This window comes from Fundulus heteroclitus, chromosome 2 (assembly GCF_011125445.2).
Source record: "Fundulus heteroclitus isolate FHET01 chromosome 2, MU-UCD_Fhet_4.1, whole genome shotgun sequence".
Classification (NCBI taxonomy): Eukaryota; Metazoa; Chordata; class Actinopteri; order Cyprinodontiformes; family Fundulidae; genus Fundulus; species Fundulus heteroclitus.
Window position 1 is genome coordinate 14,955,354 of NC_046362.1, and position 22,425 is coordinate 14,977,778.

Genomic DNA, 22,425 nt, shown 5'->3' on the forward strand with positions numbered 1-22,425 from the left:
AAGCCACTGTTCCTGTACGCGCTCAAATCCTTTTCATGTGTCATGACTTAAGCTTCCACCGTGAACTATTATTAGCCTTTTCTTGCTCTCTCTCTCTCTCTAGTAGAGGAGGAAGGGAGAGGCAGTTAAGTTGAGCTGAGTGATGGAGGTGAGGCAGGAAAGCAAGAGGTTGGAGAGGCGGCACGGGGATGGTGCTGGTGTTTATATAGGTCACTAAATCAATGGGAATCAGATTTTTGAAGGTGGTATTTTTAGATAACAGTGGAGACAGATGCATCTGTGACAGGCACGGTGTGGCCGGCGGGGGAGGAGGAGGAGGAGGAGGATCGGGCGGGGGGGAACCGAGTGCAGCCAAATTAGTCTGCTGAGAATTCTGCCCCGACCGGCGGGGGGAAAAAGATGCTCAGCGGAGTGCAAATAGCACGGAGGGCTCGGTGCGGCGCACGGCAGAATATGATCAAATGAAAATCACTACAGGATGCTCTGGGTAAATGACTTTCTCGGCTCTATTGATAACACGCAGGCAAACGGTTCAAAGCGTTCGCATCATCGCTGCTGATTTACTCATATCCTATTGAGTTTCTAATCTGCAATATCACGCGAGACACATTATTGAATGAAATATCCGGCCTCTGTTTCGAGAGCTTTAGAGAGAGGGGGGAAAAATGCGCAGATTTATAAATCAAAGTCTCGAACGTGCCAGGAGTCGTTCTAGGATCTCCATTGAGTTTAATATTATAGATTTATTACAAAACATCTGTTTTAACAAATGGCAAAAGTACTGCCGCGTTCTTTTCGCTGAGGTTTTTTAATAACTGTCTTTCCTCATCCTATTTATTCTCTAATGCCTCCATGTCTCTCCCTCACTCCGTCTCTCTGCACCAAGAAGTTCAATTACAAATTGGCAATTTGCTCAGAGAACATGGAGGGAAAGAAATAATTAAAGAAATTGTTTTAAATTGCTTCCTATAACTGGCTTTTTTTCTGGGACTGTGTCAAGGTCAGGGGCAAATCAGTCCTGCTGCACTTCCAGGGGCCTGCCTGCCTGCCTGACTGTGATGTAAGGCTGCCTGGCTACCAAGGGCTCAAATAATCTACATTTCATTTCTGCAGCTTATTCGGAGTGGACGTGCAAAGCCGCAAACCCATCTTGCACCAAAATGTGAGAGACGACACAGTTAGCTATACTTTCTGAGATGTCCTGATCTGGTCGCCTCGAGCAGTTCTGCCTTCTGCCTAGGAGCGTAAAAGTTCAGGATATGTGGAGCTTTAGAAAAACATTAAGAGACCACAGCAAAATTATTTAGTTCTCTGATTTAAGGACGTATTCATAACTACAGTGTAATGACAAGTTTTATTTAAATTTCTTTTTGCAGACATTACTGACATTTCTCCCCTAAATTCCAAATACAGTATTATGATCACAAGCAATTATTTGCAGGATGTGACACAGGTTGAAAACGGCAAAAAGTTGCTCAGTTTTCCGACAGACAAAACAAGTTCAAATATCTGAACTACATGGGTCTAATGTTTTAAGAGCTTAGAAATCAGTATTTGATAGAATAAACTAGATTTTCGATTGCATTTCTGTACCGTCATTTTGTACCTAAATGTTGCTATTTCTCCCCCTCCCACTTCCGTCTTATACCTATATACTTAAACCACTGCATGTCAGTTTATTGTTGTAGTCAGCTTGGTATTATAATTATTGAGCACAACAATCATGAAAGTTGTCAGTTTTGTTTGTTAATTGTTTATTGTGTCTGAAATCTGTGTTCCACTCCTTAGTATTTCCATTTATTTTGGATTTAATCCGCTTTTAGACCCATCTACTGCACTGAAATACAACATATTATGATCCCTGATCAAACCAGAATAACTCTAAGCAGCCTCCTGCTGGTAGGCGTTGACTGTATTTATTATTATAGGATTTATTTAAGCACATTTCGTACAGTAGACTATGTGCAAATTAACACCTACATTAAGTCTTTCACCTTGCAGCTGGGTGATAATATGCCGCTCTTGGTGCAAAAGTAAAAGCAGGAGGAAAAGTTTAAGCAGCTAAGCAATGTTTGATGGCTTGCCGCCATCCATCTTCCTCTTTATCACATTCTAGATGTTTTGAAAGATCCAAACTTCGTGCTGGCCATTGGAACAACCCATGTTATTCCAAGGGCTAGCCCAACCTCCAGAGGAGAGATGCTTTTTTTCATAATGACCTTGTATATGGCCATACTTATGTGCACCTCATGATGATGCCACATCCAGCCCCGCCGAATCACCTCAAAGATCATCCTCTTCAGGTCCCGACTGAACTGCTAGATAACCAGGTGTTGGGAAAAGCTGAAAGCTGGGCTCATCAGAGCAGATGACTTTTTGCTCCTAATGGCCTTTTGCAAACCTTAGCTTGGCTCTTCTTTGATGCCCATTGAAGAGAGGAGGGATTAGTTTTTTTATAGCTTTATATAACTGGAGGATTTCGTTTTGAACCATTGTTGCCATGCGCTTCACCCCAGCTGCCATTTTCCATCCTCTTTGTAGGTCCTCCAATGGTTGCTGGGTAACATTTGAATGAGTTGACGGTCATCCTGGTCCTGGAGGAGTCATTATCACCTTCCCCCGATCCACAGCAATTGTATATTTATTGATCATGTTCCTTTGCACTTTAGGATGGATCCTCACTTTGTCCCTCTCCCAGTATAGCCGGATTCAAACCACTGTTTCCATCAGTAAAAACTGTTCTCTTCAACTATTTTGGTGTAGCTGATTGTTATTTTTTGATTCCTGTTACGTTTATATAGCAGTCGCGCAGTTTTTGAAACCCTGCTAGTCCTATTGGAAATACATAGTGTGGCCCACAGCTCTAGTTTTACATGTTTCATTCTTGAGTAACACGCGATAAAGTCGATCAATTTCTCAGTACCTCATTCAGTAAAATGGTAAATGACTTGTAGAACTAGTCCGATGATCCCTAAAGCGCTTTACACTATAATCAGTCATTCGCACATTCACACCCTGATGGTGGTATGCTGTTAGTAGCCACAGCTGCCCTGGGCCAGACTGACAGAGGCAAGGCTGCCATGCATCGACACCACCGGACCCCCTGACCACCGCCAGCAGGCAATTTGGGTGAAGTGTCTTGCCCAAGGACACGACTGAGACAGTCTGAGCAGGGGCTCGAACCAGCAACCCGGCAGCTCCCTAACTCTTGCGCCACTGTAGCATTGTTGTTACATGCAAAGGCGCTTATTTCAGAAAACTTAGTTGTTGTTTTTTCCAGAGATATAGTAGATAACAGGCAGGTAGACGTCAATCCCAGTGCTCAACATGAAACAATACAGCAAGATTTTCATAGAGTTTCACTAATTGATCCATTAAGATGTTGCAACAATAACCAAAGCCTCAGCGTGACAGAAGGGTCCCAGCCAGAATAAAAACTTTAGACCTTCTTGCTGTGAAGCAACAACTGCTCCACCGTGCAGCCACCGGTGTCTTCAATGACACTTTTCTTCTGGATGCAGTTTTTATTTCCCTTTTGATTTACACTGAAAATGCAAGCTTAATTTTCTTTTGAGTTTGTGCTCCTTCAGAGACTCCTGAATTAAAAACGACACAAGTATCCTGGGTGTAATAAAATAGAGTAAATGTTGTCAGTAAGGCAAATAGGACCCAGATGCTGGCTACCACAGAGGAAGTTAGGGTCAAGCTGAGCAAACTACATGTTTGATAAAACTCCAGGCTCTGCTATGTAAGCAGACATAAACGAGTGAATGAAGGAGAGAGCGAGACAGAGAAGGATATGTATCTGAAGCCTTTTTTGTTTGACATTATATCAGACTCAAACTTTCCTGTGTTGAGTCAGTTAGGAGTGCTAAAAGTATCAAGCAAAGACACTTGCTTAATATCAGAGTACTGAGAAAGACAATTTTAAAGATAGAAAATGTATCCAAGTTCAGAAGTTTATGTACATTTCCTTAATGTGTGGTAGAATTGTATATCTGACAATTAATTTTTTTGGGGTATCTTTCTATAAGGGTTTCAGAACAGGTTACTTTCTCTGCAGACCTGGTGTAACTGAGAAGTTGTTTTTAGGTTGTTTTGCTCACATCTTTTAATTATATGTATACCTCTGCCCATAAAATTTCTGTTGGACTGAGATCAAGACTTTGTGATGGCCATTCCAAAACACCGACTTGGTTTTCTTTAATCCACTATGCAACTACCGTAGTAGTTTGACAAGGGTAATTTTCATTTTAGAAGACCCATTTGTGCCTAATCTCTGCCTGCCTGGCTGTTGTCTTGAAATAATATATTGCCTCAATAATATTGCATAACTGTCTTTCCTCATGATGCAACATGTTTGGTACAGCATCCCAATTTGTAGCAAATAACCTCTACAACACAATATTGTAACTTCCAAACTTCACTATTGCAATGGTGTTCATGAGGATTCTAAACCCCAGCGTCTTCACAAGGTCTTTTGTTTTTTTCTTTTTCACGCAAGACCTTTCCCACCAAAACATGTTCATTCTGGGACACATCACATCTCTTTCCTGACCAACATGTTGGCTGGAAACTCGCCGCAATGTTTGTATTTGCATATAAATGTTTGTACAGATGAACGTGGCACATTCTGGCATCCAAAAAGGGCGCCCAAGGAGGAACCAGCCCTGGAGAGGTTCACAGTTGCCTGCCTGGTCTCTTTGCTTACTTCTTGTTGATCTTCCCAAGATGTCATGCAAGGGGGCCTTGTGTTTGAGGTGTTGCCTTTAAATAAATCCATACGTTAGCCTCCATTTACTTCAAATGTTGGGAATAACCCAGAAGCTTGACTTTGTCATCTGAACTTTCCACAAAATATCTAAACAGTTGCATACCTTGGTGGGTGCAAACTTTTAAATAAATAAATAAATAAATGGATATAGAAATGATCAAATACAGACCAGATGTATAATTCTTTTTTAAATAGCTCTGTAATGTAAAAACTGAATGAGGAATTGTGAATCAGACACAAGCATGTTCATCATCAACAAGCCACAAGACTTGGGATGTTTGAGCCTGATGTTGGACAAAACAAAATTTTTGAGAACTGCAAAACAAATTGTACTGTACATTGGTATTATAAGAAAATAAAATCTGTCCTAAGCCCGTGTAGTTCTATAATGCTTTTTTTAAATGCCTAAACAGGACTAATTCAAATTGCTGCAAATTTAAACATGGTCTTAATCCAAACATCAAATGTAATCATGTCTCTTAGTTTAGTATAAGCTGGTTGTCATTAACATGATTTTTTATCTTAAGTAGGATTCTTAGCTAAGTGGTTTTGTGTCTATCTCTTTTAAATGGACAAGCAGCTACTAGGAAGGCCCAACAACTTAGGGAAGAGTAAGTGAATAATACTGAAAGGTTGATGTAATCTGCTGATTTTATCCTTTTGTTTAACACAAAGTATTTCCTTTGTAATTGTGATTTGAAATTTTATTGAAATGGTCATAAAAACAAAGTGTTCATAAAGAGACATTTCCAACAGACTTCCAGTCTAGTTTAGGGCTGACCTTTGGGATGCCGCTGTCCATGGTGCTGAACAGTCTGCTTGAAGTAGTTTTTAATTAAAATGCTAAATATAGAGTTTCACAGTTGAAGCACATTGACTTTATCATTTATTCACTCAAGGCTATGATGTTTCTTTCTTATAAGATTTAGATTTCTATATTTTATTGCATGATAAAAAGTGACCAGTAATGAACGGACCGGAGTGTTGTTTAGATTTGATCCTTTTGTAAAACCAGTATACTCATAGGAATGTTGTTCCCTGACTTTAAATTGTTCATTTGTAAAGTGACCTTGAGTTTTATGAAAGGTGATTTCAAATAAAATGTATTATTGTTTTATATTTAATCAGGGTTTTGTTCAATGAAATAATAGATTGTTTAGGAAACCTATTATGTGTTGAACTTAAAAATGAAGCTGTTGAAATGTAATGTTTTTCTGTTGTATTCAGCTTTATTAAATTAAAGTCTTTCCATGACTTAACAAAATGTTAATATTTATTCTTGTCACAGTTTGTCAAAACTGCTCCAATTTCCAGTTAACTCAAGTAAACTCTCCCAATAGCGATTGAAGTTGCCTTTTTCATAAATTTAAAAAGCTCATGAAAAATAAATAAATGTCCACACTGTCTTCTTCGCTGAGCATCTTCACTGTCCCTGCTGACGGGACAGTGAAGATGCTCCACATCTTCAGCACCATGTTGGTGACCCCTGCGGTAGAGAAACACATAGAGGTGACACCAAACCAGGCACGCCAATAATGGATGGGTAACTTTTTCCGGTTCAGTTGACACATGACTTTCTTCAACCTCTCCTACCGCCCACAGTCCATGCTGCCCTGGGCGATGGTCCATGCCCTCCACGTCAAGAAACAAAGCTCGTTGATGTAATTTTACTTTTACAAGGGGTGCTTTCTAATACAAGTTATGCGATTTCAAATCAAGCATGAACCCCGTCAACAAGCTGCGGGTGCAGGTATGAATTTAACATGATGCCTAAAATAAGGATCCAACAATTTCACGCAGCAGCAGAGCAAGCGCTGGAGACTTTACGCAGCTGCAAAAGTCACTCTCCCCATTTTGTCCTCTAAGTCACAGTACGGAGAGCGAAGGAGGCAGCGAGAGAGGAGAGAAGAGGAGAGAGGGAGGGAGTGTAGTGAGAGTCTCGGACTGCTTAGCCTACCTATCCACAAGGAGGAGAGGAGAGGCAGCCGCGCAGCAGCAAAACAACAAACACCTACTACTACAAACCACATCGGCGGAGTTCACGGCACACGCATTAAAGAGAGAGAGAGAGAGAAAAACAGGAGTAATACTAACAGACAACTGAGACAAAACGCCATTGTGTTCGGCCGGGAGTGAAGTCACACAGCCATGTATCTGAACAGGGAAGAGGACAACAGCAAAGGTAAGGAGATCCTGTCAAGAACTGCCACTCTGTTTGTTGGGAGAGCATCCTGACAGTTTCAAGGTGTTTCATTTCTCAGCGCGCCTCCTTTGCTGGAGGTGACACTAAAAAAAAAAGGTGGGAATGTTCTGTCACACATCCTCCCCTTTAATGGGGCTCGTACTGGGAAGCCTCGTCCTTTCCGCACGGACAGGGGATGTGGCTGAAAAGTGTGGGCTGTCATTATGTAATATCGGTGCAGTTAATTGCCTCCCGAGGAGGACGCTTGTCTGTAGGAACGATCCGGCTTTTTTCCCCCCCTTCTCTTTTTTTTTTTTGCTTCTTCGCTAAGCCAGTCAATTGTGAACCTGCCTGTGGGCGCATCCACTTTACTGATGCGCGGAATGTGCAAGTGTGCACGCGTTGTGTTTGCGTGCTTATTTAACGTTAGTGGACATTAAGGGCAACGTAGCACAAGGTCAAAGCCTTGAGCTGCGAAGAAAACCCTTGGTCCAACAAATAGGTTATTATCCGCCGCGCTCTGCCGCATCCTGCAAAAGAAATAAAGGAGGAAAGAAAGAAAGAATGAAAGAAAGAAAAAAAATACCAAAGGAATCGGCTGCAGCTTTGCGCTTGTAAGGAGAGATAACCGTGCCGCAGCGAGAGGGGTAAAGAGGGGTACAAAGGAGGAATATTTGAGTAATCTCTCCCACGTGTTTTTGAGGCGTGATTCCCTCTCTCCACGGCTGCTGAGAAACACACTCGACTCCCGTCCCCTGCTGCTCCCCACGAAGCACAAATAACTCTCCCGGGCGGAGAGGTAATGCTAATTACCACCTAAATCTTCAGGTTGTACGGGTATAACACCTGCTGCTACTGGGGACCAGTGGAGGAGGAGGAGGAGGGATGAGGAGGGATGAGGGTGGTGTGGAAGAGGGCGCAAAAGGTGGAGTGGGAGGAGCCGTTTTTGTTCACCCCCCATCCCCCCCCTCCCCCTCGCAATGATGTGAGACGTGATCTCAGAAGGACCACAGCACCGTGGATACTGTACGGGGAAGTGTGAGAGGGAAGCAGATGCAGCAGCAGATCCGTGAGAGGGTGACGGTGGCAGCTCCAAAGCGGAGATCTCTGGAGAACCAGAAACAAGAGCGTACAGCACCAAGCTTACACAATCCAATTTTTCTTTTTGTATACCGCTGTTTCTACTTTATAGGAAATACACGTAAAGACAATTACATTAAAGAGAAGAAATACACTCAGCGATCCCTTCACCCGGTCCGGATTGGAGACACGCTTTGCCCGTTATGTCTGATTTGACTCTTGATGAGTAAAATTCAACAAGCTGTCAGAATAACTGTTGCCTATTGGATATTATGGCGTCACACAGTTGCAGATTTGTTGGTTGTAAATCCATCATGCCTTCAAGATGCCAGTTTGAGATGATTTGAGCTTTGTGATGGTGCATTATCCTGTTGGATGTAGCCATCAGTAGTAGGGTACACTGTGGTCATAAAGGGATCAAAAACTCAGAGTGTCCCTAACACCACTGTACCTCCACCACCAGCCTGAACCAATGTGACAAGGCAGGATAGACTTATACTTTTATGTTGTTTACACCTAATTCTGACCAAAACATCTAAATGCTTCTGCTAAAATCGAGACTTATTGAACGCTTTTAACCAATCTGTCATTGCCCAAGTCGTGGTGAGCACGTGGGAACTGTAGCCTCAATATCCTTTTTTTCTTGACAGGAGTGACCCCAGATGTATTCTTCTGGAGGATAAGATTGATTTTCTTCAAAAGTATTGCTTTTAAATAGAGCTTTTGAAGTTTGCAGTCCTTCACAATCAAATCAGGGTGGATTGGTTTCAACAACCTGAAAGCAGGTTTATTTGCAAACCATCTTATAAATAAATAAATCAAATAATAATAATGGTTTTGCCAAGGCAGGTGGCCAAGTTGACCAGGATAGGTCTCATTAGGCTTATAAAAGCTTTTAATTTCAAATCTGATTTAAAAATCATGCGTCCTATACCTATGTACTGCAGTCCTATTCAAATGCATAATATATGCATGTTTTAACAGCAGTTCAGGATTTAAAAAACTTTTTGCAGAAGGTTGCTCTCCATGTTGCAGCCTGGTGGTTCTGCTTTGGATGCTGTAGTATCCACTGCCTGATGGCTACAATGCAAATTCTTAATGAAGGGGACAAGAAAAGTCTCTGATGTTAAAGGGAGTTTCAGCTCCCCTCTCTATCCTCTGCTGGGCCCTCTTGTCCGCCACATTGTAGCTGGAGGATCAGACTCAAAGTACGCCAAAACACCTCCAATCTCAGTCCTGCAGAAGGTTGCAATGAGGCTGGTAGGGGGTGGTGTTTATTTCAGTCTTCCTAGAAAGTGCATTCTCTGTGGTGCGTTTCACAATCCCCAGTGGTGTTCTTCAACCAGAGCTGCATTTCCTTGAACTCTGTGCTATCTACTCTTTCTAATTCACAGATGCTGATGGGAAAGGTTGTGAGCTCAGGTTGTAACCTCAGGAATAATAGGATAACAAGATAATCTCATCTTTTTGTCCATGCTGACCAACAGGTTCTAGCTATTTCATATCCTCCCCATATGATGATTCATGGTCCCATTAATGACTTTCACTACGGCGGGACTGTTTTTGCTAAGCTCAAAAACACAGTACACGAGAGACCTTTGTTGATGCATCTACATATAAAAAAGCAGGAATTTTTGAAGCATTTAATGGACATTGAAACATCAGATTTCCCAGTATCTCACTTCTGAACAGCAAATCAAAGAAAAACTGTCTAGTTTTGAACAATGACTAGTCGATCGGTCAGCCATCACTATTTGTTACTTAAATTTGTTAGCAGCTGACTCTACGCACATTCCGATTATTGAAGTCAATACTAGACATAAGGTAAGTTTACATAGAGTTTTGTTCAGACTAGACGTGTGACATCATTCTGGCATCCACATCCAGACAAGTCATTGGTGTTCCTCCATTGACCTTCTACTATCCTCGGAGTCAAAAGACCACAAAGACTGTAGACTGTTTAAGTATGCATGGAAGTTTTGTCTTAAATAAAGGAAATATTGACACTCTTACCATGAATCTTTCTTCACATCTGTGCTCTTTCAGAAGACTAAATGTAGAGACTTGGTCTTGTTGACCACAGAGGTCTGCCTGTACAATTAAACACAATTAGTTACTGCATGAGTTTGAGCAGTTTATTGTCACGAACACATTTTCTTCAGTACAGTGAGATCTATTTATACTTGTTTCATTCAGAGAGAACCATTCAATAAAGCTGGAGACAACAGCTTCTTTTTGACTGACACATTGATAGTGTATTCCATGGATGAGTGGGTTACATTACAATAGCTGTATCCTTTACACACAGTTTTATTTTTTTAAATGGAGTTGTTTTCACCTCGACAAACGATCTTGATTGACATTAGCTTGTGGATTTTCAGCTAAAGCCGACTGCATTGTTTTTGTTTTGTTTCTATAAATGTTTGATCACGTAATTTTTTTGTAAGAATATTACCCTAATTTATGCTTGACATGGTCAACGCCTTCTCTTCTGTCTTTTAGTACTAAGAAGCACACAGCAAACTTTGTTGACAATGTTGAATTGGCCTTATTGTTGACACTGAATAAAATTTAACTCAAAACACTATTGTAATAATGTACCAATAGAGTCCTTCCCTGTGTTTAGAGGTGGAAAATTGTCAAAATTGTTTCCCCTTTCCTGCTGCCCAAAAATACTTGAGATAGGAAGCAACTGCCCTTCTCTATTCATGTCAGAGCTTAAATACTTGTTAGAGTTTAAACACTTCTTATTTTCTTTCCTTTTTTTGAACATTGATCTCATTTATAATGAACCAGATAAAGCTGTCAGGTTGTGGCTTCATTGAAAGGCTTTATTAATGGAAATGCTTGAACTGCTTATGTTTTGCTACCGAGAAAACAAAGAGTGTACAATTCTTTTAAAGATGTACTGAATTAAGGCAGCATGAGATCAGGGAAACGTGACTAGTAACACCGCAGTGATGATGTTGATTATGATTTGCCCACTCTCTTTTCTTTTCCTAATAACCCCGACACCTTTTGTGAGATTTAATGTATTAGCCAGTAAAATACACATCGAGTGTGGCCACTGAGGACAGGACAGTCCAACCAACAGACTAGATATAATATTGTTACGCAGAATCTGCATGCATGACACATTGAACATAATATCCTAATAGCTACTGTGTCAAAGTTCTTTGCGATTGCGACATTGGAAACATCGATATTACAATCGATTGCTATTTGATGTAATGTGTAGCTTTACATTGCATATTTGAGGCTATCCAAAAGCCCTTTAATGCTTTTGTTTGTGCCTTGGATTCTTTAGTGTTTAGCTTTAGTCTTGTGCTCTTACCAGTCCAACTCCAAAATGAATGTTGTTTGTTTGGTTAGGTTTCCATCAGTGATTGAAAAAACAACAACTGATTCATATCTCACAGGATTTTTTGTTTTTGTTTTGCATATCTATTTAGAACGTATGAAAATGTTCCATTTCTGAGCCATTAAATACATTATCTGATAAAGATAAGCTAAGCACCCCTGAGGAAAAGACTGATTTGAAGGTGTTATGATTTGATTTACAAGAACCCGAGTTGTCTAGAATAGACACACATGTCATAGCGTCCCATTGTTGGGCATTCAAAGGGCACCCACATGTGTTACACTGTGATATAGATGCAGACCATATGCCAGGCAGTTGCATGATGCAACCACAAACCCTCATGCAAGTCCACAATCCAATTTTACCAAGAGTCATGGACCGCTGGTAACACTGTCAGATAGTTCCCTTGTGATAAATCTAGCTGAGACGAGATGATACACAATAATGTGTTCATGAGAAAAGGATGAGACATGATTTTATCAATATTTGTGGGAAAACTAGGAAAACACATTTTCAAACGCTGCCTCTGTGTTTTAAAAGATAAAAGGAAAAGCTTCATAAAACTCTAATTGCTATGTAAAGAATTTCTATGCAGTGTAGAACTATTCAGTTCAAGTTTGATCAACGCAAGTATCTAAGACTTGATTAAATTCAGTCTCCGGCATATTCAAAAACAGAGAAATGGCTCTTTAATCTGGCACAGATTGGAATCCCTGAAACAGAGGCTAACTTTAGCCTTGTTGGCATCCAGTTAAAGTATTTTCACAATGTTTACAGTTATTCCTGTTATCGTTTCCATTTATAACAGAAATAGTGTTTACCAAGTAATGTAAAAATAGTAGGGTCTCTTTGATGCTGTCTAAAAGATTGGCTGTGTTGTCAAATGTTAATTGGCTTGTACTTGTATAGCGCTTTAACTAGTCTTGACAACCCCAAAGCGCTTCACACTACATTCAGTCATTCACCCATTCACACCCTGACGGTGGTGAGCTATGTTAGTAGCTACAGCTGCCCTGGGGCAAACTGACAGAGGTGAGGCTGCCATACACCAGCACCACCGGGCCCTCTGACCACCACCAACAGGCAATATGGGTGAAGTGTCTTGCCCAAGGACACAACAACAGAGACAGTCAAAGAAGGGGATCGAACCAGCAATCCACCAATTGCAAGACGAACCCCTTAGCCTCTGTCCCACTGTCACCAACCTGATGAAAAGTATTTTTCGGACTATAAATCGCTCCGAAATAAAATTCACATCAGTCAAAAAATGTGACATAAAGAGGAAAAAAAAGATATATAAATCACACATTTATTTAGAGAAATGTGACATAAAGAGGAAAAAAAAGATATATAAATCACACATTTATTTAGAGATTTATTCCACACAGTCCAAGACTAAAAACTGACATTTAATCTGGTAAAGCAATTTATTGAATTACAAAACTGCATCCACAACCGGCTGAATTACATGGTATATACCTGGGAGGTAGAATGGGGCAAATTAGCGTAAACCAGTAACTCCAACTGGGAAAGTTCTGGACAGCGCATTTCATCGTAACGGCCCATAATGCTGAAAGTTGTTAAAATTATGCTGAAATCAGACCGTGAGTGTAATGGTGCTACGTGCTAAGCTAACAGTATGACAGGGATGTTTCAGAGTAACATAAACCTCATGTGCATCACAGCGAAGTTTTAAACCGCATGGACGACAGAACTTTAAGCTAGTGCTAGCTGTTATTAGCTTCATGGACAACGCAATAATGGGATCCATTGCGGTCTGAGCCCTTCGAGCTGTGCCACGTAACGCTCCACTGCGTGAATCCATACTGAACCAATGAAACAACATACAAGCATGTTCAGTATTTGTTGTCAATAAGTTAATGTTTCAATAGATTTTTATGTGGTACAGGAGCAGCATATAGTTTTCACAAGCCTAGTGAGCCCTCTTGTAGCTACAGACAGTAATGTTTACCAGTTCTGGTTTGCCGCAAATCCCCACTCGCACTGCTCCTAGGGAAACAGTGTTCAGCTGTGGGTCCCGCTGCGAAAAGGAAGCTTGTGAGAACAGAAGTTTACATGATTTTTCTGTTGCTATCCCTCATAAATGATTAAAAAAATAGCTATGTTTGTCATTTTTTAGGGCAACACTTGTTATCCGTGTGCATAAATATCCTACTTCATCCTTCAAATAGAATGAAATAGGATAGGTTTTTGGGAGGAGACCCAGAGGGAGACCCAGGACACGCTGGAGGGACTATGTCTCCCGGCTGGCCTGGGAACGCCTTGGGATTCCCCCGGAGGAGCTGGCCCAAGTGGCTGGGGAGAGGGACGTCTGGGCCTCCCTACTGAAGCTGCTACCCCCGCTACCCGACCCCGGATAAGCGGAAGAGGATGGATGGATGAATGGATGGATGGATGGAACCTTCAAAAGTCCCTCTGTGTCCCTGTGTGTCTTTCCCTGACGTTTTATCTACACTAGTCAAGTTAGCGTAAATTGGTGGGGTGATTTTATTTTGAAATTCACCAGAAGTTTATCCTGTCTAGCACCCGACGTTTTCTGTTTGGGTCGTGAAATTCGGGAGCTTGATCGCTGCAGGGTTCAGTCAAACTTCCTTCTTGCTGAATCTTTTGCAGCGGCGCATGGCCACGGTAACCGGAGCTACAACCACTCATTGATTTTTAATTATTTGGGTTCCTTGCAGTGCCAGAACCGTATCTGCACCGTATTCGGTGTGAGCCAGGCATTATTTTGCTAGATGGCATTAAATGCCAAAAAAAACTTGATTGACTGTAATGTCTTGGCATTTTAAAGTTGCTAAATCCTATATCATAAGTTCTTTCTCCACCCCTACTGTCCAGTTGCCTGTATGAAACATCCTCTGTATCTAATGATCTATACTCCCTATAAGGATTGACTGTCAGACGCTTTTGCAACTGCCTGAACTTAACATTATTTGTTGCCTGTGAAAGATGTGTCAGCTCCTTGCAAGTCATTTATTTGTACATACAGTACATATCTCTGCTCTGCATGTTCCTTAATTGTGTAACATCTTTGGCATTTACTGTTGTATTTTTGGCCCACCAGGGTGGTTCGTCTCTAACAATTAGCCAAGAACTTGGTTTACATTAATAGGTCAACTGAAAGACTAGGTATTTGTCATTTCATTACCTTTAGCAAATTGTTGGCTCTCATGATTATTCATCCTGTGCAAAGACAAAAAAAAACAAAACAAAAAAAAAACAGCTATCAGGGGTTTTGTGGACTACGAGGAAAGTTTTGAATAGATAATAGTTTTGAATGACAAGTGTTTTCTGCTCTTGGGAAGAACTCAGCGTTTGACTGATGCTTTTACTCGATCCACATTAGCAGGTGTTTCCCTCGCTGTGCTGTTGTGTCCTTTGAATTCATGCTGCGTCTCAAGGTGGATTGAAGGGAGAGGGAGAAAGGTCCACCGCTGACATATTGATGACTGCTCCTTAGAGGATTAGAGGGGAGTCTGGTCAAACAGGTTGGTCATGTGTAAGCTTAAAAGTCCAACACGTGTGCTGATCGGACACAATGTGCCCCTGACCAATACTGTTCTTAGCAGAAAAAAGTACATTATACTATGTAGAACAATGGGAATAATGAGTTCATTGTGGCACCCTATTATTGTCTACTCATGCTGATGGCGGAATGGGTTGTTATTTAAACCCTTCAGAAAACATTCAGCAGCTATAAGGATGGCCAGAAGTCTCCCCTCTGGGCCCAACAGTAAATCTCAATTTATTATCAGAATAGTTGCAGATTAATTTTCTTATGAATTGTTGATTTTTATGCTCTTTGTATGCACAGTTTCATAACGTCCTTGTTGGATTGAACTAGTATTAATGGCCGTTTTACTTTTTTGTACCGTTCATTTCACCTATTGACCACTGGAGACCGTCACCCGGCCCCAGGCAACCCCGCAGGATGGAGTGGGTATGGAAAATTAACGAATGAATGGACCTAACTGACCAAGATTTTGTTTTATTAGATCAATATTTACTGGAACTGAACTCAACTTAGGTCACTGCACAGCGTTTCTGTGTTGCATCGCTCATAATAGGGCGTGTTTTTCCATTTTAACAACACCCCCTGCGTGCGTGAAAGTGAGAGCGCGGGCAAGCATCATCACCCCATAGATAACCAGAGCCCTGAGCCTGCCTGCTTGTGAACAGCCAGCGCTTTGCTGCTATTACAGGAGGGACTTTGACAGCGGAGCAACTTCCAACTAAATGGCAGAGCTGTTTCATACATGCCAAAATGCTACAAGGTTAGAAATTCAAGCTTGTCAGGCTTTATTCGTTGATGGCTTTTAATTAACTGAGATTTGTAGGTAGTTGACATTTGCCTTTAATGAGCATTAAGACTGTGAGAACTTTATAAGATATGGTGGCTTTGGTTTCTGCTCAGGAGACTATTCTCTTACTCCAAAATGAAGTGCAGTTTAGTGCAGGCAAACCTCAATAGTTTTTCTATCTAAAAACAATAACTCAGTGCAGAGCTTCATCTCTTTTGTCTTCAATCTTCTGTGCTAACAGAGTGTGTGCACGTGGGAAAACTTTCCATAGCTTTATTTACCGTGTGGTCTTGCATTTTGGCAGCTCCACATTCTACAGCTAGAATATTCAATTTTGTAACACCACCAGATTCTATATTGATTTAGGTTGATGCTTTCTTTGGGTTTGGGCCAGAGTCCAAACCTCTGGTCAAGGCCTGCAGTCTAAATGACTTATGTTTGGCATGCAGGAGCTGTACTAAAGAGAGCAAGAGGTGGAGGCTGTTTGTTTATTTTGGCATTTCTGACTTATTTGCAAACTGCAAGTAGGAAATATTATGCAGCAGATAGATAAGAAATACTTTATGCGAGCTGTCTGCTCTTTTTGTTCCCTTCGAACAGAGTTGTTGTTCAAGTGCTTCTGTGTTTAGCTCTATCTCTGTCCTCTACAGTCATTGACAGAGCAATTGCCGCCATTATCTTTGTTTACTATTTCTATTTTTCTTTCCAGTGGAAAGTACTACTGGCTCACTGCTTCTGTGTTTTGCTGTTTCTCTCTTCTGGATGGTGTCATTGAAAAAGCTATTGCTCCTATCAACGTTTTCTGCTGTATGTATGGTGCTTACAGAAAGTACTTCTTGCTGATTGCTTTTGCCTGTAGCTGTGTTTCTTTCATGGAAGACGTAATTAAGATACCAACTGTTTCTATTAACTTATTGACTCGGAAAGTACTCCTGGGTCAGTCTTGCTGTGTTCAGCTGTGTCTCTCTCCAGCTGTGGGTCATTGATGGAATTATTTCTTACAATAACAAATGTACTCTTTCGTAAAGAAAGTACCCCTGGCTCATGGAGTCTCGGTTCAGCTACACCTCTACTATTGTCATTGATAGAGCAAAATACTTTTTTTTACTCTCTTTATTGTCCTTTACATAAAAGTACTACTAGTACCACTTGTGTCTTTAGCTATCCTTCTGTATTTCTGTCCATTATATAGCCACTGAGGGAGCTGGCCTTGTCTGTAACACTATGTAGTTGTTTCCACAGAAAGGGCTTGTAGCTTAGTGCTTCCAAGTTATTGATAGACCTATTGGTGCCTATAACTTTACTTTTGTTGTTTGTCTTTCTCTTTGAAAGTACTCCTAGCCCTCTGTCTTTATTTAGAAATCCCTCCTGGCCAGTGGTTCAGTCTTTAGGTGTGGCTTTTTCTTGGACAAAACAATTTGGGGAACTGGTGTTGCAATAAACCATGTGCACTCTCTGTCATTGAAAGTACACCAAGACCAGTGCTGTTTTTCTATGTCACGTTCTCGTTCTCTTAAAACCCAACTGAGCCTGGTTCTGCTGAAGGTCTCTTCCTGTTAAAAAGGTGTGGTTCCTCTCCACTGTTACCACATGCTTGCTCAGGGTGAAGGATTTTAGCAGAGATGACGGTCATGCAATTTGCCGGACATCTTCACGTAGACACATACATTTTTAATTTGCGTCACATAATCAGCTGAATTTGACTGTATGGTGGTATAATTAGGATTGAATTGGCTTGTATGTAAGTTGTGCTGAATGTCATGAAATGCTTGTGTTATAATGGATGAATCAGATTCATCTGAACTGGATTTTGACTGAACTGGATTCTAAGTAACTGGATATGAATTGGATCTGTTTGCCTTGTTATATGCCTTGAGATGACAATTGTTTTGAATTGGTGCTATATAATTAAATTTAACTGAACTAAATAATGTAACTTTAGTTAGACCTGCAGATAACACATGTAGAAATAGTTTCTCTTGTGGCTTTAATGAATCCAGTTCAACATGCAGTATGTTTAGATAGACTGTCAAACCTGTGGCTAATAAATCCAGACAGCGACCTACCTCTTAATTAGAGTGTCTTCAATGCACCCCGGGATTTTAGACCATCTACTTTCTGGTTCCTGTAAATTGGCAGTGAGCATCAAAGGATTTTAACTGCAGAGGAAATGAAATAGAAAACTGAGCGGATTTGTGGGGCGTCTTTAACATGGTATGAAGTGTAAGTGTCAGCAGAAGACGGCGAGCTCCTAACCTCTTTGTTATTATTGCCCTGTAGAAATTGATGATGTTCCTCTACTTCATGGCTGTTTTACTAATGTGGGATGGGAAATTATTTGGGGGGCAATTGGTCTGGCAGTCTTGTAACGTCCACGCCTCTTAGGGCAAGATGAATTGAAACAGAGCTGGATGGCGAGAGAAAAAGGTATCTGGCTTGGCAGCTGGGCTCAACAAGTCTCCTTTTCTTTGATCAAAACTTTAAAGGAGGATTAGCTGAGATCTCGATTCATGACTCCCTTTATTATATTCTTTACAGTACAAAGCAGCTGCGAGCCACCCCGTTGTCCTGTCAGCTTGCTGCATTGATATCAGATGCAAAGTCTGGATTAAACACAGCACATTCACCCTTGCGCGCATTATAATAGGGAACACAGTCACAACAGAGACCTTTGGGTATGAAAGTAATGAAAACCGGCACAGAAAACAAACCACATTTTGCCATTCAATGGGCACCCTGTCATTTGATCTTAAGTTTATTTACCTTAATTAAATGGTTAACGGCTTAAATTAAGGCTACGGGTGTGTGCTGTGAGCTCAACCCGCAGGGAAAATCTCGAGGATGGCAAGAGTCAGAGGAACAGGCTGCGCCAGAGGGCAATTAGATGCTTTTGTAGGAACACCTGCAACGAAATGTGGGTTTGAACCTGCTGTGTTCGTAACCCCCCCTGGTGGAAACAGGAAGCCAGCCAACTGATTGAGCAAATTCTAATCAAAGTTTGAATTGAGTAAAAAACACCGTACAAGAAAACGGAAATGCATTTGTACCAAGTTCAACTATTTTCTTTTGGTGAACATTAGATAAAGTAATGCAGGCGACCTGATAGGATAAAATACTTTGCCAAAAAAATATTGTAAGGCTAAAATCGATGAATGAGGGTAAGTGTTTTTTATTTATTTATTTTGCTATTGATGTCATACTTGGACTCCTATTTTTCCACATTTTGTGACATACAAACTGAAACCTCAACGTATTTTAGTTGGATTTCTTATCATAGACCAACACTAGGTTGTGCATAACTCTGATATTTTGTGGGGAAAAAAAATCTTATGTTTTATTCTCTTTCTTTCTTTGTTTTTTTCCTTTTTCTTTTTTTAACTAATAAACCATATAATGCGGGGCAATCACTTGCATTTTTTCACTTTTCTCCTTTCTGCCCCAATGATAAAGGGGGTAAGAAGAAGTAAAATCTAGTGGACCCAGTGGCCTTCAGAATTCACCTCATTAATAAGTAGCCCAGATTAGTGTAATTTAATCTCCACTGAAATTCATCTTTTCTGCGAAGAGTCTCGTGTATTTGTTAGAAAACATCAGTGAACAAGCAGCATCATGAAGATCAAGGCACACAGCAGGTCAGAAATAAAGACAACATACCATTATGGAGCACCGTTATATCCATCATGTAAAAATGGAAAAGGTATGGCATAGTTGCAAACTCTGATGGGCCAGACGAGGAAAACACTAAGTGGCAAGAAGAAAGACGTTGCTGAAGGAAAGCCATAATAAGCCCTCTTTGCAGTTTGCCACAAGGTGCTGTGGAAAGATAAGACCAGATTTGAGCATCCTGACCTGCATCTAAAATGCAATTTTTTACTGCAAATCTAATGAGGCGCATCATCCACAAAACACCGCCATAGCAAATGGTGGTGGCAGCATCATTATGTGGGGAGCTGTTTGCTCAGCAGGGACACGGACGCTGGTCAGAGCAGATGGGAGGGTAGATGAAGCTACAAGCAGCAATACTGGGAGACAGAGACTGCAAAGACAAAGACTGACACCGTGGAGGTCAACCTTTCAGCAGATTAATGACTCTTGTACAGCCAGAGCTGCAGCAGAATGGCTTAGGTCAATGCAGTGGTTCTCAAACGTTTTCTGGCAAGGCCGTTCTCGGATGCCCTCTCCTGTCATGCCTTCACGCCCCCCATAGGGGGTGTACTCCACAATTTGAGAACCACTGGGACAATGCAACTGAGAATTTAGGGCAAGACTTAAAAACCTTTGTTCATAAATCCGCTCCATTCAGTTTGATTTAGCTTGTTTTGCAAAAAAAAAAAAAAAAAAAAGAAAAGAAAAGAAAAAAAAGAAAGAAGAAAGAGCAATAACTTCTGTGTCTGTGTAAAGCTGACTGAGAGATTCCTCATAAATCTTGTGCCTGGAGCTTCAGGTTCTTTAAAGCATTGACTCAGAGGGGTAAATACACATCCAGGTTTCAGATTTTCATATGTAAAAAAAAAAAGTTTATGTAACCTATCAAAATGTGGAAGAATAGAAAATAGCTACCATCCGTACAGCAGACTTGTTGAGACGTGTCTTGGTGCTGGAGTTATTTTTATAGTATTCTCTCTCAGCTGACTCAAGAGGAAGGGGAGGTCCTTCACTTCTCCTTTCTCTGCCATCTTCCGTTCCCTTTCTCCTCTGAGTCTCAAGGAGAAGGAGAAAAAGAATCACGGCGGTTAACATTAGCCAGCCACACGATGAGTGATAGACAACAAAAGCTAGAGAGGAGCACAATAGAGTGGGGGAGAACAGGGGGGAAAAAGATGGAGAGAACAAGTGAGACAGGCGGACAGTATAAGCAAAGAACAAGCCCCGGAGTGCTAGCAAGTCAAGGTCACACAGAGGATAGGAGGCCCTGTGTGTGTGTGTGTGTGTGTGTGTGTGTGTGTGCGTGTGTGTGTGTGTGTGTGTGTGTGTGTGTGTGTGTGTGTGTGTGTTGGAAAGCATGAGTGCTAAAATGGAAGGCCGGTACAGGAATGAGAGACAGGTTGGTGACGGCCGTCTGGTTCAGTCCGGGATGGAGATGCTGAGTTCATAAGTCAGGAAATGGCTAAAAAGGGAAAACCTGCGGACGCTCTGTTATCTGCATTCAGAGCAATACATGAAAAGTAACGGTGCCATGACATCACTGTTTAAACTATGTCATGTTGTTAGTATTACTGTAAATGTAAAAAATATGATGTCAACTTTTTGTAAGGCAAGGCAAGTTCATTTATAAAGCACTTTTCAGTAACAAGACGATTCAAAGTGCTGCAGGGGGTTGCTTTGGCAGGCCAGACATCCCTCCTCAGTAAAAGGGTTGGGTACTGTACCTACCTGACTTCACTGTGATTGGCTCCAACCCCACCCCTCTCTGCCCAGCTGCTTCAGACAGTGCTCATACGTTTATCAGATGAGACAGCATTTAGAAATGAAATAAACTAATTCAATTAAATGACAGCATTGTGGTCGCCACCCGCAATGTTGGTACAGAAGTTTTTTTCACTTTAGTAAAAAGTGCACTGAATATATGGACATAACACAGTATGTGTTTTAGGTTGGATACTGGATATTAGAGTCCGGTGGCGAGCGAGCAGACGGAGAGCAGCAGACCCAGATCAGCCTCCCTGTTCCGGCTCGAACCGGAGGCAGACGCCGATAAAGACGCGGAGCACGAATATCCAACCTAAAACTAACTTCACCGAGGTTCAAACCGGGGTTATAATTGTGTGGTACTTCCCCACAAATGAACTTAAGCCATTTTGATTCTCTCATCCTTCGGGAGTTAGTGGAAACTTTTATCAATTTTTGAGCACCCTCAGACATACTAGCTCCACTTTTTAGCAGCCATGCTCTTCTGAAGTGGAGCAGTCATATTATACCCCCAAAGCCACAGAAAAGTGAAATTTGTTGTAATGACCCCTTTAAAAAACACTTTGGACTGTGACAAATTAGGCTTCATGAGAGCCCAGATTTCTCTGGCCACCACATGCCGTGAAGCGGATGATACTCCAGGTGAGAAAATCATAAAACTCATTGTTAGAAAACTCTTTTTACATTTTGTCACAATACAACCCCCAGTCTTCAATGTGTTTCAGGGAGATTTTATGTGACAGACCAATAGCAAGTGATGCCTAATTGTGAAGTGGAAAGAAAAATGGGACATCTTAGAAATAAAAATATGTGTGTCGTACTCATATTTATTCAAGCCATCTTTTGCTACAGTTAATAGAACCAACTTGGCACATCTAAAGACTAAATATTTTGGCCATTTTCCTATGGAAGCTCAGTCAGATTGCATTCAGTGTCATGATGTTTGAGTTAATTAGTTAATCTCACTCACCTGTGTTGAGCATTTTTCCGTTGATTCCCCGTTGTTCCGGGTTTTCGTTCCTCCGGTGTGGCGTCGTTCTGTTATGGTTTGGGTTGAAGGACCAAAGCGGCACCAATACAGCGGCAGGCGCATTGTGGAAATAATAGTATTTAATGGAGCCAACTCAAGAAATAAACAACGTAGGAAAAGGGATCGAAGACCGACGACGCCACACAGGAGGAACAAAAACCCGGAGCTTAAATACAACGGGGAATCAATGTAAAAATGCTCAGCACATCTAAGTGAGATTAACTAATTAACTCAAACATCATGACATTCAGAGGATCTGTCAAGAAC

At 41.2% G+C, this 22,425-nt stretch overlaps 1 protein-coding gene across 2 annotated transcripts in view; it reads left to right on the forward strand.

Annotated features, from left to right (window-relative positions):
* Positions 1 to 6,661: 6,661 nt before the first annotated feature.
* Positions 6,662 to 22,425, forward strand: part of syt7a (synaptotagmin VIIa) — a 129,138-nt gene continuing 113,374 nt past the window's right edge. For both annotated transcript variants that reach the window (XM_036148860.1, XM_021310296.2), the window contains exon 1: positions 6,662 to 6,956. In XM_036148860.1, the coding sequence (XP_036004753.1) occupies positions 6,923 to 6,956 (34 nt within the window). In that variant the 5' untranslated portion in view covers positions 6,662 to 6,922. The remainder of the gene's footprint in view (positions 6,957 to 22,425) is intronic.